Below are 19,605 nucleotides of genomic sequence, written 5' to 3' on the forward strand. Positions count from 1 at the left end.
AGGGCCGCGTGCCACGCTCGCAGGGCTCGCCTTATCTGAAGTTGTGCAGCTGTGCCTGCCCTGGCCAAGGTCTGGGTGTTAGCACACCGCAGGTGGAAAGCTCTCCGTACCCCTCTCCTACCACGAAGGGAAGCCACTGTCGGGTTTCAGTCTGCGTGGGTAGTGCTCAGCGACTTCATTGCTAACGTGTCGAGGTAACAAAGCATGAGCTAAGTATGAAAATGCTGGGTTTTAGGAGATTTTCCATTCCTAAATCCAACTTTGGTTATAGCAGTCAGAAACATCTCAAAGAAAAAAAAAAATCACAGGAATCCCCTTTGAAGTGAAACCATATATAACTTAAAAGTAGACTGCAAAACAGCTCCCAAACTACAGCTGTGACTGGGAGCCAAACAGAATTCAAATACACCTGTAAGATCACATACAGATAACTAAGAGACTGACTTAAAAACACACATCCACAAGTTTCCTACTTCGTGGTATATGTGAGCTCTGGATGGATCAGAGAGCCTCAGCTAAGGTCATATATGAGTCTCACCAATTTCTCACCTTAAAATCCTCTCGGAATAAAACAGCTGACTGGGTAAAACCTGGGACTTCTGAAATATTCACACATATTCAGTGTTTCTGCTCCGGGTTAAATATGCTGCCCTCCAAAGCCTTTTTAGGCCTCATGGGATGCTCTGAATAGCAATTACGCTTAGCCACATTTCTGCACTCCCTTCCTTCCTTTCTATATATTTAAGAAAAAAAATCAAAGAAACTGTCATGAAAACAAGATCTTCATTCCCTGGGTAATGATCTGCTCACCCCGCTCCCCACCAACCATCAGCTGGAGCAAATATCTTCATGCAGTATCCACAAGCAGTAGCTTCCAGACAGTCCATAAAGTTTCTGTCTACCCATCTCATGGGCACTTGCGGACTATCTTCAACTTTACCCAGTGAGATGGGGAGGGAAATCCAAAATGTTTTGACATATTAAATCACTCTCCAGCAATGAATTGTGTTATCGCGGACAATTATAGTCAGAAAAAAGAGCAGTCAAAATAAATAATCTTTAAAACTAAGGTTGGGCTTTAATTCTCATGATTCAAGATGTTTAAAGAGGGAAGAAATGAAGTGATTAAACAGAGAAATCATAGGAAAACTGTCCCTGACTATATTGGCTTTCAGAAAACAAAAGCTCCTGACCCCCACCTCTGTAGATACGATTCCTCATGCTTGCCATGCTCACTGTGCATGAAAGGATCATCTCGCTTTTAAAACATGTTTGAACATATTTGTAAGCTCTGAGCAGGCTTATCAAGTCATCAAGTGGGGAAAAAAAAAAAAAAAAAGAAAGAAAGAAAGAAAAAAGAAACCTGGGAGCACAGACGCATGAATATAAAAGGTGATTTTTTAATGTGGGAGATTCCTACCTCATTGCTACTGATCACAGTTAGGGGCAGACCCCTGGTGAAGAGGTCTGGTGGCTGGGTTTGACAGGAGCAGAACTGCACATTTACAGCCAGAGTTAACTCTGGGATAAACAAATCAGATTGTGTCCTCAGAGCACAGCTGTAATGGGATGCTAATCCGGGGAAATGGACTGCTCTTCCTCTGCGTGCCTGCTACAGCATCAGCATCTTTAGGCTATTCTCACAAAGAGGGCAGGAATGCTGATGTGTCTGCTTGGCGCTTGCTCTCTCCCACCCTCAAACACTGGAGGAAGAAGTCCATTCCCCGCAACAACCCCGGAGACTTTTGCTTCCCACTCCTGCTGCTTTTGGGGTGTTCTTTTCCCACGACCTCCCATCCCCAGGCCCAGCTTTCCAAAGGCTTTCTCAAGGGATTTTTCCACAGGGTACCAGCATAAACTCATGCCCTCACATTAAATTCTTATCTCACCAGAACCTGATGTGGGTTATGACAGGAAAAGCGAATAACGTCCCCGAAGAGCTTCCGTCCCCCTTGTGCTGTGAGCTGCGAGGAGCAAACAGAAAAGCCGAGTCCCGCCGAGGCAGCAGGTTCAGCACAGGGAAGCAAAGGGGGAGCTGGAGCTGGGAGCAAAATCATGTCCTGCGTGGGGACCTCTGAATGGTGCCGGGGAGTTTTCATGCAGTAAGTCCAAAAAACCACAAGGTGCTCTATACGGCGTGTGTAGCAGTTTTAGGCATTACACTGCTATGCTGCTGATCCGCTTTGCTGGGCACAGGCACGGCAAAACCTAATTTCACGCAGACATTCAATCCTGTTGAATGCACGGCTGCTTTCTAAGACGGACTGGGGTTAGGGCTGCAGCGCTGTCAGGCTTGTGGAGACCATTTCAGCACTTCTTCCAGCTCTGAGGCCGGGTTCAGAGCTCTAAGTTGGTGCTATGAGAAAATTAGAGAAAGATTTATTCTTCTTCATGGACTGTTTTCCCATTAAAGTGTTGGTACAGTTCTCGCTGGAATTAATGGAATGTGTACGTTGTAAAGAAATGCATTATTACTTTTATTTTCCCCGTGGTATCCTGGCAACAGACACATTCTTAAAATTCAGATCACTGATTTCATGTCTTTATACATCCTTTGGTGCTGGGGAAAGGGTATATCAACCTTCAAATACTCCAAATATTTTTTTTCTTGCACTTTTCCCAATTTGCCACTGCTTCTTGGCTCATAAATCCCTGGATTGCATCTGGGAGTCCTTTCTCAGTCTTTAATTGAAGACAACAGGATTTTTCCAAGAACAGGCAATAATTGATACTGAAACAGGATTAGATAAATGTGTCAGGATTCGTTTCCCCACAAATGGTCTGTTAGATTTAATGATGTGTACTCAGAGCCAGTCTCCCTTTGCCTAACACCATCCTTTTATCCCAAGTTGTATGTCCTTCAGCACCCTAAATTATTCCTTTTTATTTGTGATATTTATGCCCTCCAAGTACTTGTTGAAGGGTATCATTTCCCTCTTAGTCATCGTTTAGCCAAGTGATACATATTAAGTCCCTTTAATCTTCACTCATAACTCAGTCTCTTCAGACCCTTAATCATTTTTATTGCTCTTCTATGAATTCCTTCCAATTTGTCTGCATCTCTCTGGCAATGAGGTACCCAGAATTTAATGCTGTATTTTAGGCATGATCTCCCTGCAGCAATACAAAAGAAGATGTTACCTCCTGCTACTTTTATCTACCACCCATTTAACAATATGCTGGAATCACAAAATAGCCAGGAATCAATTAAAATAGATTTTAAATGGTTCAGTGCTCAGAATTACCATAATGCTTTCGTGGCACCACATGCAACAAGAAGGCTCGGAGCCGATTGAAGCCTGCTGCTTTTGGAAATACGTGTGTTTAACTCCTAGGGCAGGCAACGCTTTTCAGCCTGGTGCATGTACAGCTCTGCGATTCCCTAAAGGAATCTGAATGAGGGGTTATGATTTAGAAGACACATGAAGATGGGTTCAGATTGGCAGCAGAAATAGCTCACATGTGCTGATGGCCAGGGGGTTTCACACTGCTCCTCCAATAACTCTCGACACCAACCAAGGGCTCTTTGCAGCTGTGGAACAACTATGTGAGCCAGCAACCAAGGGGCTTGGCGTTAGGTTAGTTCAGTTTCTTATTTGAATTATTTGTATTAATGCAGAAAAAAAGTCTTTGGCAATCTGTAACACATCATGAGCTTTGATTATAGAAGGAGTTTGGGTGGTTAAGGCAGACTAAATAGGGAAAGATGCTCCAAGATGCCACAGATCTCCGCTAAAACTCTCCGGTGGCTTCTCTGGCACCGGTTGCATGTAGCTCCTGGTTCAAAGCACACACTGCTGCCTCTGAAGTTAATGGCAGCTCTGCTCCTGTGAAGGAGGAGGGAAGAGTCTTGCCCTTGGAGGTGTTTAATTTCTGCTACTGAGCCATCTTTACCCCTCTGTGTCATACATTTAAAATGTCACTCTCCAGATATATGCTGTATGGTCACATATTTCACCACTGTGCCTGTGGTAAGGAATTGTAGGTCACTGGGACATTTTGTGTGCACTCCCCTGCCCAGGGTTTCTCTTTTCATGTCATTTATTCTTCTTCCTTTAGCTTTTAAATTCAAAAAGAAGCATTCAAAATTTGATCAAGAATGTGTTCTAACAAGCACAGGGAAGGGAAGGGAAGGGGAGGGGAGGGGAGGGGAGGGGAGGGGAGGGGAGGGGAGGGGAGGGGAGGGGAGGGGAGGGGAGGGGAGGGGAGGGGAGGGGAGGGGAGGGAAGAAGGGAAGGGAAGGGAAGGGAAGGGAAGGGAAGGGAAGGGAAGGGAAGGGAAGGGAAGGGAAGGGAAGGGAAGGGAAGGGAAGGGAAGGGAAGGGAAGGGAAGGGAAGGGAAGGGAAGGGAAGGGAAGGGAAGGGAAGGGAAGGGAAGGGAAGGGAAGGGAAGGGAAGGGAAGGGAAGGGAAGGGAAGGGAAGGGAAGGGCTGTTTCTTTTAGCCATAATGTGTAAATATTTGAATTACCAATGCTGGTTTGTTAATGTAAAGTACATGGGGTGAATGTTCTCTGTATGGATTGGCCTTTTGCTGCAACAGAAATCCTACTTATGAGGAGAAAACCCCATACCTGTATAAGAGAGTATCCAAGGGGTTCTCCAGGGGTCCTTCTGACCTGGTGAGGAGTTGTTACCTGGCCACTCTGAGGGTAGAGGGGCCAAAATCTGAAGCCGGACTTGCACTCAAGCTTTTGCAGGCTCTGCTTTTAGCCTCGGGCAGCTAGCATTCCCTGAGGGTGCCCGCTTCAGGGAACAGCATGGTCAGGGGCTGTTCCCATAGGCATGAAGTCACTGATGAGGTCAACACATGAGATCAGCCCTCTTTTAGGAGAGGAGAGTTTAGTTGTGCAATGATGGCTCTTGCCAGGCTTCCTTCCCTCAGGACCAGACGATGGGCCCTGACCCTGTCCAGCTGCGGGGTGATGCATTGCCAGGCACACTTATGCTAGATTAGCTTTCATTTTAGAAACACAAATAAAGTCGTTTAACTTCCTAGATGTCATATGAAAAATAACAAGCTGGATCAACTCTTTACCTTCTAAGTTACAAAAACCATTATTACAAGGATAAATCACATACCTCCTTGCTGCCTTGCTGACATACTGATAAATGTTTTCTTCAAGTGCTATTCTTCATGTTAATTTCAGAGAAAAAAATGAATATTCCTTTTTTTTTTTTTTTTTTACCCTTTGTCAGGCTTTGTTATGGAGTCATTTCAATTTGTAGTCATTCCTCCAGTACACCTGCAGTGGTAGAACTGGTAAACACTTTCTTATGTTATCATTTTTAACGTCTGCCATAGTTGCAACTGAATTCTGACTTCAAGAGGAATGGTAGAGGTAGCAGAAGACAGAGAAGTAAAATTCAATCTGCCTCATACAAGCTAAAGAAATAGCATGGGAGGGCTGAATTTCATACATATATTATCTATTCTTATTACATATTTTTCAGCGATAAGTTTCTATTCACATAGTTAAAACACCGCCATGCTCAAATCTGTAAGGAGTCTCTTGGTTTCTCCTCACACTGGTTACTTCTTGTCTCCCAGTGCCTAAAAGCTGAAACACAGCAGCAGAGCTTCTGCAGACTGGTAATATCTTGCTGAATCAGGCACTTTGGTGCAAAGCCAATTTCTGTGACTCCTGTGGTCTCGCATGAGAAATTACTTTTGTTGAATAAGTGTTGACCATTTAATACACAGTGCCGTGCCCGTGACTCACCGTATATTCTAAGAGCACTTTCAGATATCTTGATGCTGTCTCTGTATTTTACAGCCTAAACATATCCTCCAGAGATTTATTCATATTTGCATTCCTTTTCACATACACACTTCCAGGGGTTTTACGGTGGGGGGGTGGGGGGGAGCAGGGAGGGAGCCTTTCCTCTGCAGGCAGCTCACCTAATTTAGCACAGTCCTGTCTTTTCCAGTTCACCCACCTGCAAAATGGGAATAATAATAAGCACTTAAGGGAGAGGATTCACATGTCTAGCTTGAGACCTCTAATGTTAGGCTCTCCAGAGGCTCAGCACAGAGAAATAGCTTCTAACTCAGATGCTTTGAATGCCTTCTAATGGAGCCTGCTTCTCTCTGCTGATGGTAAGGGAGACAAGTTCTCAGCTCAAGCACCCCTACATCAGACACTTCAGTTTTACACACAAAGCCAGACAGTGTGAGCATCCTCTCTCATTCCTCATCCTGCAATCCTCTCCATGCTCTGCTTTCCACTGGTGAGCAATCTGATTAACTCAGTGGTTTTCCACGAGTGCAAAGCTGATCAAGTTGCAGGAAGAAAGTCTTGCATAACCCCCAGTGATCAGCGAGGGTGAATGAATTAGTATTTCAACAGCACTTTAAACGTGCTAAGCACGGTGAAAGCGCTATTAATTTTCAATATGGTCAGTCATTATTATTCATTAGTGGTTAAAGCAAACTAACAAGAATTGAGATCTTTGTGTTTCAGTCTCAGGACTACAACTGTGTGATATTGAATAAGTCACTTCATTTCTCTTGTCCTCACTTTTCCTGTCATAAGGATATCTGCCTCATTCTTAAACGTAACGTGAACCTTAATTAGGTTTGAAAAGAGCTTTGAGAACTTCTAGTGAGAAGTGAAATATTAATGGCAAGCATAACTACACAGCAGATGAGACCGAGGGACAGTCTCACCCCTGTACAAAGAGCTAGGACCAGTGCTATGGAGCACTTCAGTGTCCTCTGAATCTTATCCAGAAGTACTGAGGGCAGAAAAGCACAGCGAGCCAGTTCTCCTCAAAGTGAGAGTCGAGAAGTACCACTGGGGAACTCAGACTTGGAAAACCTGCAGCTCTGCTGCTATTCTTCTAGTTGCAGAGGCAAACTGCCCATTGGTATATACAAATGGATATTTAGGCGTCTAAATATCCACTCCTGGCCACAGAAATACAATTTGTGAGTGTGTTTCACATAAAAGTACTGGCAAAGAAATCAGTCTTCATTTCAGAAAATCTCTTCTTTGCTGTTCAGAGTCTTTGTGTTGATTATATGAATTAAATTCACATTACAAATGAGCTTCATGTCCCCGAAACTAATGTGCTTTGCTCAAGAACCAAGACTTTCTGCATTTCATCATCATTCTGTTCATTAATGATTTGGCTTTCCTGGCAATCTTGAGATATGTTTATTTCCCTGGAGTGTTTCTGGATGGTAAAATTATTGTGTTAGTTGTGGGCAATTGATGTTGTATTGACTCACCAAGGTTATATTGCTATATTTAATAACATTGTTTGGGAACCTGGCCACCTTTCTCCACACCTCTGGTTGTCTCAGTACCCTGTGGCCATTATTAATTTAGTCAATTCATTTTTATCCTTAAGACAGTGGCTGCCAGCTTCTGACTGCTTGAAAGCATAACAGCAGGACAAAATAAAGAAAAATGACAGTGACATAAATAGTAGTGAGAGGTCTTAGTGTGCATTTTATGGACTGTGGTAAATCAGAGTGGTGCAGAAAGACAGATTAGTAATGCCAATGTAGAGAGGTGAACGAACATTCTGGAATCTACATTGTCCTGTAAAATACAACTACATTTCCTTTATACCCAAGGCTAGTAACACTGTCATAATGGTGCAGAAAACAGGGCTATGTTTAGAGCTAGGTCAAACTCCTGCACTATTCATTAAGTGCCTCAGAGGTCATTGAATTAGCACAAGATCCCACAATGATACACCACATTTTCTTACTAAATTCTTTATATCTACGAGTCAAAAATAGAGAAATATATTATTCTAGGCTATCGGATTGAATCAATTCTCCTTCATTTTGAATCTCTCATAACTTCTGCCACCAGCGGTTTGCTGATGGTCTCCATCCCATTGTAAATCCCAGGTACCTTCACCAAACTGGAAAGCCAAGCCCATATATCTGAGATGACTTGCATATCCACATGAATATAGTCTTTGTCAAGGTATTATCATCACAGTGAGTGTTTTGGATAATGTACTGGTGCAGTTAATGCAGATTTTCTGTGAATTTGACCTCAAGCTTCCTTCCATCAAAAGACTGCACTGAAGAGAGCTACATTAATGCAACATCAGGCTTGACATTTGCCATCTGTTCAACCAGGAGACCCTAAATTTAAGTTCACTATAAGATCCAGTGCTTGGCTGCTGTACAGTTGCTATCTGTAGTATTTTACACTACTGTTTATTCTATTAAATTTATGCCTTAGTGTGTAAAAATGTCCACCAACCATAAAAGCAAATGAGCAATGTGAGAGTTCTGTGTAGTAAGGACAATAACTTTAAAATTATCAGATTTTGTAGACGTAAAAATCTCAAGGCTTAAACTTACATAAGCTTTTGGTTTTTGAATTTAAGATATTCATGCTTAGTATTTGAAATCTTGCAATATCTTTATTTCTCCTGACTGCACTTTCAGCACTTTGGCTTAACTCTCATTTTAGACTAAGAAAGCACCATGTGTTTGAGAGCTCTTTGTTCAGAATAGATTATTCTCTCTGTTGTGGAAGATACAACTACTTGGTATTAATTGCTTCTATAGCTGTTTTTAGGTCAGCACAAAGTATACTGGAGAAAAAACATGCAATAAGATTTGGTTCTCAGCTCCATGTGCTCTCAATCTCAAATTCAACCTTCATATGAACAAAGAAAAATGTTTGGGAAATGTACAGGGATGGAAAAATCTCTATATTTGATCATTTGGTGGTGACTATTAAAAAATAAAAATAAGAGTGAAATGACCTAATGTAAGAGGGAGCAAACTTTCGTTTGACTCATTTAATAAATGAATACTACAACGCATTTGCTTCCACAAAGATTTCTTTTCTGGTAGGTTGCAACTGCAGGATTTTTTCCCCTTGTCCACAACTTCCAGTGATTCATACCAAGCAAGGAGAGCTCTAAAAACCATAGATATGTCTCCTGCAGTAACAGAGATCAAATGAACAGACCCTTTAGAGCCAGCCCAGTGCCTCTGGGCCATGCCAGACCAACTGCTCGTGCCTTGTGCAGCTGGGCCGGAGACGTGCGACCAGTCGGGAACATCCCACGCCGCCTGAACCGGCTGCGCCCTCGCAGATCACCCACAGACAGGATGTCTGAGCCTTCCTGGAAGCTCGCGGCTCCCTGGGCGTGGGGCTGTTCCCAGACATGACCCCGGCTTTGCTCTATCTTACAGTGCAAGACCGAAATCATGTGCAGCCCTGGCCAAGCCCTGATGAAGCTGCACTGGCACGTCCTGGCAGCAGCTCAGGTAGGTAAGGCAGCTCTGCTGGCATACAAACGGTAGGGAAGAACGATCAGAAAGGATATGGAAAGCTGCTAGGATGAGACAATGCAGAACTGTCTAGAAAGGCTGCCGTAGCACTGTTGGCTGCTGTAGCACCATTGCTATTTCTCTTCTGGATCGAAAAAGAAATGTCAGTCTGACCCGTATGCTGGGATTCCTGCAGAACCCCCAAAGACCTGTATACCTGCTGGCAGAGAAATGCACATATGGTGTCTTCATTCAGTCACGGCAGTGCTGATAGGCAGCAGAACTACCTCGGGGAAGAATTGGGGCTGAGTAGATATTTTTAGTAAAACAGACTACGCTGAACTGTAAAAGAAAATAACCATTTTTTTACTGTACCATGGTTACTGCTAACTTTATTAGTATTCATTTTCATTTGCACCAGTGCAAAGTCATTAAAGTGATAAGAGTGTTATCTTTATAACACTAAGTATTTATTAAATGTGTGTACAGTGACAACTGGTAATATGACAAAGCACTGCAAAGTAGAATGCAATGAATCCCTTAGGAAGAGTAATAAATATTCCTGAATCTTTTTATTCCTCCCAACAATTTTGCAGTATAAAAAAGGCAAGATAACAATGAAGGCTTGAACTCACTTAGCAGAATTTGCAAGTGCTGCAATTGTTTATCCTCAGCGAGAGCTTGAGGAGTCCATTTCTAGAAAATGATTATGGTCTGCCCTTTTAGCAAGAAAGTGCCTTGCTGTTTTTGTTTAATTAAACTGCCACTGTCAATTACGACCTGCAAGTAGCAGAGAAGTATTGACGCTGAACTTCGCGGGGCACTCTGCAGTCACCAGGGCATTGCGAACTCGCTCTGCACTCTGTGCACATTTCTTGAAGGCGGGAGTTGTGCTGCAAGATAAAACTCTCTGCTCCTCTCCATCTTCCACTTCTTTCAAGGAAACAACAACGATCCGTAGCTGATGTGACAACATTGATTGAAATATCGCCATTTCCGTCCCGAGTTGCAATATTTGCTTTCCTCTCCAACATTTCATGTTTGTCAGCCGTTTCCTGTTGTCATAGCAAGGGCTTCCTCCGGGGCTGCAGCAGGATGCTTCCTGCTCGCACTGGGCTGCCTGCGATGGGGACTTCCACCCACGGCTGGAGCAGCGCCCCGGGCACGTCCTGCCAAGATCAGGCGCTCCTCTTCCTCATTTCCAGTTTTGCAGCAAAATCTGGGTTTATCCCTGTTTGGTTTTTTTTTTTCAGAAGTGTCTAGCTGTGTGCTCAGCTGTTTACCCAGCCTCCAGAGCCTGCAGCCATACAAAAGCATGGCGTTGCCAACACAAAGGAACACAAAGAGCTGTCCTGTCCTTTCCGCCGGGGCTGTCCGCAGCAGTGAGCGCACACCGTGTCCCCACGGCACGGCTGGAGACTTCCCACCGCCAGGCTGCCGCCGGGCCCGGCAGCTGCTGCTGCAGGTCACGCGGTGGGCTGGTTTCCTCTCCAACTGGCCACCGGCTGAGCCACGGCTCCTGGTGCTTTCTGCTGTAGGCAAGATATAAAGGTGAGCTCTGGTCAACTTTTGGGGCCAACACCGTCTTACACACGCTGCAACTGGGGGATGCAGCTTGGTTATTAGCTGCTCCAGATGTCACCTCTCTCTCTCAAAGTCTCCCCTTTTCTGGCCCAATGCTAGGAAAAAAAAAAAAAAAAGCATGAGGACAATTGGCCCTAATTGGCTTTAATATGATCTTAGATTATTTGGATACGATCTCTGACAAAAGTAGCTGAATTGTCAGGAAGATGCAAGCTCCACTGACCAGTCTTCAACTTTTTTGGAGCATAACTTTTCTGTAGGGAACCTTTTTCAGTGGAGTTGAAGGCTGTGTCCACTCTCCAGTGGGCATTCATAATATCATTGCTCCCATTGTTCACAGAGGGTATTTTGGCAAGTGTTCACCAAAATACTCCTTTCTGCCGCTTCCTGCCCTGAGATGAGCAGTCCCCAGTGACACCTCGTGAGTGGGATATAGAGCTGGGAGGTGATGGGACGGTAAACACTCCTAAGGCTGCACTTGATATGGGACATGATGATATGGTCCCAGACACAGGGAGAGGCTCAGCCCAACCGGTTGGTCATAACTGCATTTCCAGCACTGCCATCCACACCATTTGCATATGTACCTTGAAAACACTGCTCCACTAAATATTTTCTAAATTATATTAACTGTACTTTTAAGGTTCTGAATAGCTTTTCTGGCCTTTTTGCCATTTCAGGTATTATGCTCATTTTAAATCTGAGATGTTATTTCAAATAATAAGAACATGAACACAATAAAACAGAGGTGAAAGAGCCACAGCTAAAATGACACGTTTATTTTGTGTCCCAGGTGCCTTCACTTTTTCCTTACTATTTGAATTCTCTCTTCTCTTCATATTACAGATTTATCTTTCATCAATTCTGGCAGAATCAACAATCTTTTGTAAAAGTTCTTTTCAGAGTGAGCCATTTTTGTGATAAGAACTAAAATGGTATGGAGAGAGGATTTGGATTATATTTGTGTGTGACTAGACTATTGAACTCCCAGCCTAGAAAACGAAAAATATAATGAAATGAGTGTGATTTATAAACTTGACCAAGTGGAAGGGGGGTCAGGATGACGCCAAGCACAGGTCAAAAATGTATGTGATTCTGCAGGGACTCCAACCATCTCAGAAAATCAAGTTCAGGCATTTGTAGGACATAAATTCAGCTTCTTGAACTCACTGGAGACATGTTTTTCCACAGGGAACTTTCTCAGCATTTGTAATTTACCTCAGAGAGATCACCTACAAGATGGCACTGCATTCTGGCTTGCAAAGGGCAATTCCTGCCTTGAACACCTCCATCCATAGCCCTTGCTCACCAAAACCCAGTTTTGTTCCCGACTTTTTGACCAGGCCTCTTCCCTCAAGGAGGGTGGAGGAGTCACGGCAGTTTCTGATCTGAACTTCATGTGTGCTGGGAATTTTTTCTTCCTTTTTCTACTCAAAAGCATCCTTCCTTCCTTAAGAATCTAATTAGTGGCCTAATTACTACCCCCATTTTATGCCCTAGCTGGCCTTTGCTGTCTCGTTCTCTGGGTCTGCCTTCCCTTGTCAATATAATTTTGTGCCTTGGGTCTGCAAGGTCTGCGCTACTTCCTCTGTGCATTGAAACATCTCCACGGTCTAGTCAATGGTTATTTTTATTCTGTACTCTGACAAAATTGAACTGTGAAAGGACTGTAAATTTTCAACCTCAAGAGGCTCTTCATTAAGCAACAAATAACTCTCGGCACCTACTTGATATTATCCTCCTGTTAGCTGTTTGTCACGCGATGTGCCTTCCTCCCTACCCAGCCTGGTGTGCCAGTTCCACTCAGCTGACGGAGCTGCTGCATGCCAAATAACTGTAAATTATATCATGTTTTCCAATCCTCTGACTTTAATATGACAGCAACAGCACTGTTCTTATCCTCGTTGAATTTGGTTCAAAGTCTTGTGCTATCTCATCATTATTTTCAGAAGTCAACAAGCAATGTTCCACAGGACCAAATCCCTATACTACCGTATAGGAATAGCTTTTAATGGCTTAAACACCACTGCTCTTGCTAATGGCATTTCCACACCAGGAGACGCTGTCCAAAATAATGAATTTCATTTGATGCTTGTGCTCATGCTCCACTTCTGATGTTGTCCCACCAGGATGTCCGCCAGCCAGGGTGCCCTGAGCCTTGGGATCTACCCAGTCAGTTTGAGCTCCAGCTCCACAAATCCTGCCTGCCCTTGTGGCAAGTGACTTCCGAGCTCTCTGATATGTGCATTATCAATTTTCAAGACACAGTGTGTCTAAAAGCCAACCACCACACTGGAAAGTATGTCATAAAACAAATATTCCTTTCCTGCTGAAATGCATTATTAAAGCCTCTACTCCATAAATCCCAAGTAGATAACACTCTCCATGGCACCTTGTAAAATAAGCAATTTTCTGCTACCAAGGAAACAAATTCTTTTTCTCAGTCATATCTAAACTCCACCAACATAGTGACAGACATAACATTGCTTCTGAGTTTGTTTTTGACAGCCTCATACATTTCTAACTCTGTCAGCAAGAACAAATGCATGAAGCTTTTCACGTAAAAGAGCTCTGAAGCAAAATGGGCTTTCTGGGACCTGTTTCACCCTTGTCTTTATCAGACATTATTCCCTAATGTTTCTCACCATTTCTACTACTGCTTCATTGCAAGAGCAAGGTAGAATTTAAGCGGCGAGATCACTTGCTTGCCAATGCAGAGAGAGCTGTATTTTGAACAAGGGAGTGAGGCTAGGATTAGAAAGTAGACACCCTAGGCTCCCAGAAATATGCTTTTTCTCTAATAGAACATCAGCATGAAGCTGACTGTGTATCATATCCCGCAGACACTGCTGGGGCAGAAACAAGGAACATCTGCCTGCTCTACCAAACAGCTTGTTCTTGCACGGGATACCGTGGCACAAGGGCTTTAAACACCAGCAGACCCAACAGTATTCACAGAAAATTCTCTTAAAAAATGCTGTTAATGCATGAGAAAAGCAAGCTGCAGGACACAGTCACAGCTGTGTGTAATACAGCTATTACAGCCCTTGCTAAGACAGGCATGGAGCAGAACCTGGAGAACTGCAGTTTTGCAGCAGCAAGCTGAGATGGCATATCAATTTTTACTATACTTACTAGTTTCCTAATGAAACTGTCAATATTTTCAATATTTTATTTTAATAAGACGTTAGCCTCATTGTTTCTTTTTTTTTTTTACTACAGTACTATAGTACAGTTTCTTGATGATTATTGCATCAGCAAATGTTAACTTTTTATTCCAGTTTGAAGTGAGAAGAAATAAAGGAATTCCAACATTTGCCTAAAAAATGAAACTGCTATTTTCTAAATAGCTCTAATCGGCTACCAAGACATCTAAAAATAAAATCTTATTTTCACCCATTATGAGTCTATGCAGGTAAACAAATCCATTTCTCAGAGTGAGAGATCTTTGAGATCATTCATTTCAGAGAGCTATGTAATATCTCTCTCTTGTGCTCATACCTAGCACAATCACGAGAGTTAACTTAGCAGTTCATTGTTATTCTTCTGTTCTTCAGTGCATAGAGTGTATCTCCCAGGTATTGAGCAGCTGCCAGCACAGTATTCAACATCAACAGACCTTACCGGGGTCCATATGTGACCACAGATTTTAAATACAGACATTTCCTTTTTCTTTTAAAGTTGAAGTTAAAATTTAAGAAACCCTTGTCTGCATTATCATGCATTCAAGAAGCAGCCTGAAGCCAAAAATGAATTTGTTTCATATTATGGGTGAAAAACAGCTTGTTCTACAGCTCAGCTAAGACAGATTGCTCAGCATAAATTCCCTATATTAAAGCCTCTGTTTCTTGCTACTGGTACAGAATTCTCAATAAGAGGAAAATATTCTTTCCTCTTCCTCCTCATTCCCACATTTCACACGAGGTGATGCCTAAGCATTTAAAAGCATTTCTATTTCAATATTCAAAAGGAAAGATTAAATGAATAGCTATTGCAACAGGTTTCTGTAGTGGTGAAAAGGCTGAACTAGAACCGCGCTGCTTAATTACACTTGGATATATTCACATCCTGCCCATCAGAGCTGTATAAATATTTGAGTAAGATCTTCAGTGAGTTGACCTAGCCACTGAGAGGGTGATGCCAAAGAGCTTATCACTGGTATATATCCATGGAGTATCTTCAGCCATGGGTCTGAAAAATTGTACAAGGGACTGCACTAACACCGAGATGAAAAGGAAGCTCTCTAAGTAGCTAGAGCAAGGCAATGAAGTATTCTAGGTCTCAGGATTGACCTCTCTTTAGTGCTGCTTTTCCTCTGATAAAACTTGCAACAGGTTACTTCCCCTGGGTCTAAAGATGAAGGAAACGCAGGCCCAGTGCTCATGAGAAAGGACCTACAGTGTCACCGAGTCCTGTCATGAAAACCAATTAAAATTCCTTCATTGGGAAAACAACTTTGGGTTGTTGTGGCTTTGCTTTGGTTTTTTTTTGTTTGTTTGTTTTTGTTTTGTTTTGTTTTAGAGTACTATTATAAATAAGAGCAAGGAAAAACAAAGTTTTTAATTTGTGCAAATGCTTTGACAAAGTTGTGCTTCATCTTTGTATAAATATTTTTGCTGTAACACTGCCAAGGAATGGCCTTGAGCGTCTGCAGCCAAAAAACCCAGACCAGCTCCCATCCAAGTCCACGAGACCTACAGATAATTCATGTTTATGGCTGGCATTCCAGCTCTTCAAAAATTGTCTATGAGCGCTTCCTGACAGGGAATCCGAACTGCTGTTCCCTGACTTCTGTGTAGCATTTCAGGGATGGCTAAGGCAAGTCTGGCAAGGAAAAGTACTTTCCTTATACAAATTGACCAAGCTGGAGAGAAAGGACAAGCTTTCAAATGAGCAATTCCTTTCTGAACATTTGGCCTTGCGTGCCTGGGTGCTTATCTGTTCTTTTACAGTGATCCAATAGGAGATAAACTTTCTCCTTCTAAAAGCTATTGCCTCACTTAAACCCTAGATGATCATGGTTATAAAATACCATAGCTAACTGCAAAGATGATGACCAAGACAAGAAGGGAATGCGTTTAACCAAAAAGGACTAACTTTATACAGAATGATGAGAAATGCCATAGCTCTATCATATAACCTGGCTGTAGTCTTCATTTCCAGTTGGCTGCAGCCTGCATTCAAGTGGTGGAGGGACAAAAGCTACAGGAAAAGTCCAGTTGGAGGTGGTATCTGTAGGAGGTGTCTCAACTTTGAAGTTTCCATTAGAGCTCTAGCCCTTGTATCTCATTTAATATGAACCCTCACTCATAGGCACAAGGCTTTTTCTGATGCTTCTGGAAATTCTTTGAGTGAGGGTTCAAGTAGCTCTCATGAAAAGTGATGTGAGAATAAACAAAAGTCAGATGGTGCTGGAAAATCACAGGCTGAAGCTTGAAAAGCTGTAGGCATTTTATGATTTTCCCATTTCATTACTCATGAGTTTTAGATTTGCAGATAAAATTACAGGTGGAGTTGAAATTAAAAATCCCATTGGACTAGCTCCTTGTTTTTGATGAAGTGTGAGCCCAGATGAGACTTTTCATTTCAAGCTAATGTTTAGTTACACTCTAATCTAAAATTTGGAAAGCTACACAAAGGGTGAACTGCCAAAGAACTACCTATTTTCCCAAGCAGGAGAACTACTTTCCTGTACACATCAGCAGGCCAAGGAGAAATCTCCAATAAAGCAAAAATATCTTCTAAGTGGGGCTCCTGAGTATGCAGTGTATGGTTTGGACAGTTCTCCAGCTTACCATTACATTTAAAAGCATGCTTTTGTACGGCAGATACATGCAAGCAGTTCATCACTCTTAGAGATATCTGCAGAGGGTTTTGTGATCATAAAATCTTGAACATAGGAAGTTTCTGAACATGCCTTCTGGTGCCAAGGAAGGTAAATGCTTGGGAGCACTGTCTGCTAAGGAATCTGTAGATGCTCTGTTATAGCCAGTGCTTTTAGTATATCCGTTAAATAAATCAATAGATATTTTAATGAGCAGAGTTGGCATTACTTCATCCTCCTGCATAGAAAAGTCTGTAGGCATGTAATGATGTGTTGTTTTGTTTTTGTTTGGTTTTATTTTGCTTGTTTGTTTTTGTTTTGTTTTGTTTTGTTTTGTTCTTTTCCAAATCTCTATTGTCCAGCTACAGGGGAAAAAAAAAAAAAGGGAAAACTAGAGGAAAAAAGCTGTTATGGCTCACTGTAACACTAGATGAAATACTTCTGAGTTATCTACAAATTCTTGTAGTCAAAACTAAAACAGGGAGAGAAAGAGGGGAGAGAGAGAACTATTTCTAGCTCTCAGGAAATCTGTAGCCCACAGGATATCTGTACTTACAAGAGAAAATATCTTAAAAGACAAGGTATGGTAGGTAAAATGTCCACCTATTTATTTGATTTCATATGCAACCCAGTCTCACTCATGAGTTCTGTGATATCCCAAACAATCACTCCCCAGAAGCCAGGAAGGAAGGTTTCATAGCTATTGTCCTTGAACTTGTTTTCTGTGGTAGTCACCGATTTCTGCAATAGCAGGAGAGCATACACAGGGCTCATCCCACAATCACTTCCACGATTCACATGTATAATTTTCTGATGTCAGCTGCAGTTGGGGGAAATAAGAACTGTCAGGTTAAAGGAGTTAACTTTTCTCAGGTTAAAATGAGCTGTAAGTAAAGTCTGTATGAAGTGGAAATTCTTATCCATGTACAATAGACTAGGATGAGTAAGGATATAAAAGCCAGTTTGAGATCTGAGTCCTGTGCCTAATCCAAGCACTTCTGTGTCCCATCAATGGCTTTGCCGTTTAGACTTGCTCCTCACCATGCTCTGTAGGCACATTCTCCATCACTGGTAAAACTTGACACTCGTGGTGGATTGAGGTGACACAGAATACAGAAGTTTCACACAGAGAGGTGTGTTCTGGTTCTGGAGCCACACGACAGCGACATCTTTCTCTCAAGTCAAGTATTTAAAAAAGAAAAAAGATTGAAATTTTGGCAACATGAACAACAACGACAACAACAACAACAAAAAGGCCTGGATCACAGGTGTTTAGACACTGATATTGTATTTCTGAGCGTGTGAGGAACAGAGGCATGGGATTTTTCTCTGTCCTGTATGAGCGTACCTTCCTCTGCAATCCTCAAGCACTGAGACAGCAGTTCTGTTCACACAAATGACTCGATGTACTACTACATGTCTGACATATATCTGCCATTAAAAGCATTTGCTGGTAAAAGCTAGAATTACCAGTGAGAGAGCCGTGCTGAAAAGCTTTAAGTGTGGGCAAGCTCTTAGCTCCAAGTTATCAGTAGACATCACTACGGCAAACCCATTGAAATAGTTAAATTATTCTGATTTTCAAGGTCAGGAAATGGTGAAACAGTGGAACTGTTGCAGGAAAGCATATTTTACATAATGCTCTTCTCAGCCCTGAACCAAAACCTCTCAGAATAGCCTGGAGGAGATCAGAGTCTTTCATCCGCTTCCAAGAGAGTCTGGAAACACTCACATTTAAATTTGCTAACCATCCTTTAACCTTTATTCCTGTTTCATTCCATCGACTGTGGTCTCTCCACATGCAACTCCTTCCTGTTTATTGGTTTTCTTTCGCTTAATAAAAGTCGGGGATGGCTGTGATGCCTTCCCCTGGCCTCAGTCACTTGATAAAGGATTTGCTATGAGCCCAAGCACACCACTGCTAGCTGCCACTGGTACTGCTCCTATTGACATAGGAACCTGCTACGCATTTCTCAGTAGGTGTGAAATCCTCTCATGTCACGCTTATTGCCTATATTAGTTATTGCTTATTGCCTATACCTGCTGCCCCGGGAGCACGATCCTCGCTTTGCCTCCTCTCTCCCTGCGCAGCCTCGGGCAGGACTCCTATTGCCTCAGAACAATAAAAACACAAAACTGACAAAACCTTCTGTCTTCATAAAACCTTCATAAAGTCTCAGCTTTAGGTCCCTCATGCAATTTCAATTCCAGCCTTACAAGTGGGGAAGGGAGCTGGTTTTAGAGCAGTATTGATCCTCCAGGGCAGGGGACAGGTCTGCAGTGGGACAGAGGTGACAAGCGCTGGCAGGTCCCCAGGGTGTCCCTACACCCAGCGGTGCCAACGCCACCTTCAACCTGTCTGCTCTGTTTGCCCATTTCTCTGAAATGCCCTGAAATGGTTTTCCTCTCCTGCTTTGCAGCATCACAGCAATGGGGAGCATGACTCCAAAAACACCCCAATAATCGCAGATTTCTCCCTGCAGTGTTGATGAGGAAACCAGTGGTAAGATCAAGAGAGGTACCCGGGTATGGGTAAAATAAAAGAGGAGCTGGTACATCTGTGAGCCACACAGCTAACCCAGGAGAGGGAATGATTTCAGAGCACTTCCCAAGTGAAAAAAAAATATTTTAATATGAGCGGTACATTTTTGACGCTTGACTGGTATTTGCAGTCTTTAAACCTTTTAATAGAAAAGTGCTTAATCTTCTTAATGAAGTCATTAGTTGCTGAGACCCTAAGTTTACTACTGGAAAACAAGAAGATAGCGAAGAGAAAGTCTTGTCCTGTCCCCTCCCCAGGGTACGACCAGGCACCGAGGGGTGGCCGAGCTCCCATCCCCGCAGCTGGCACAGCGCTGGTCAGCAGTGTGCCCAGCTCACGAAGCAAGCTGCCAGGCAGCACGCCAGGAGGCATTCGGCTTGGTTTTCTTTCTCAGGTAGCACT

General features: G+C 42.8%; 1 protein-coding gene across 2 annotated transcripts in view; it reads left to right on the forward strand.

Annotated features, from left to right (window-relative positions):
• LOC310902675 (uncharacterized protein) overlaps positions 1 to 19,605 on the forward strand; it is a 36,925-nt gene that overhangs the window by 1,297 nt on the left and 16,023 nt on the right. Inside the window, exons 2-4 of one of the 2 annotated variants that reach the window (XM_083844568.1) lie at positions 1,893 to 2,102; positions 9,176 to 9,250; positions 10,507 to 18,637. The exons of the other annotated variant lie outside the window; for it this stretch is intronic. Coding sequence (XP_083700694.1) covers positions 18,562 to 18,637 — 76 coding nt within the window. The 5' untranslated portion in view covers positions 1,893 to 2,102; positions 9,176 to 9,250; positions 10,507 to 18,561. The remainder of the gene's footprint in view (positions 1 to 1,892; positions 2,103 to 9,175; positions 9,251 to 10,506; positions 18,638 to 19,605) is intronic. 2 annotated transcript variants of the gene reach the window in all.

This window comes from Anser anser (assembly GCF_964211835.1).
Source record: "Anser anser genome assembly, chromosome: 7".
Lineage (NCBI taxonomy): Eukaryota > Metazoa > Chordata > Aves > Anseriformes > Anatidae > Anser > Anser anser.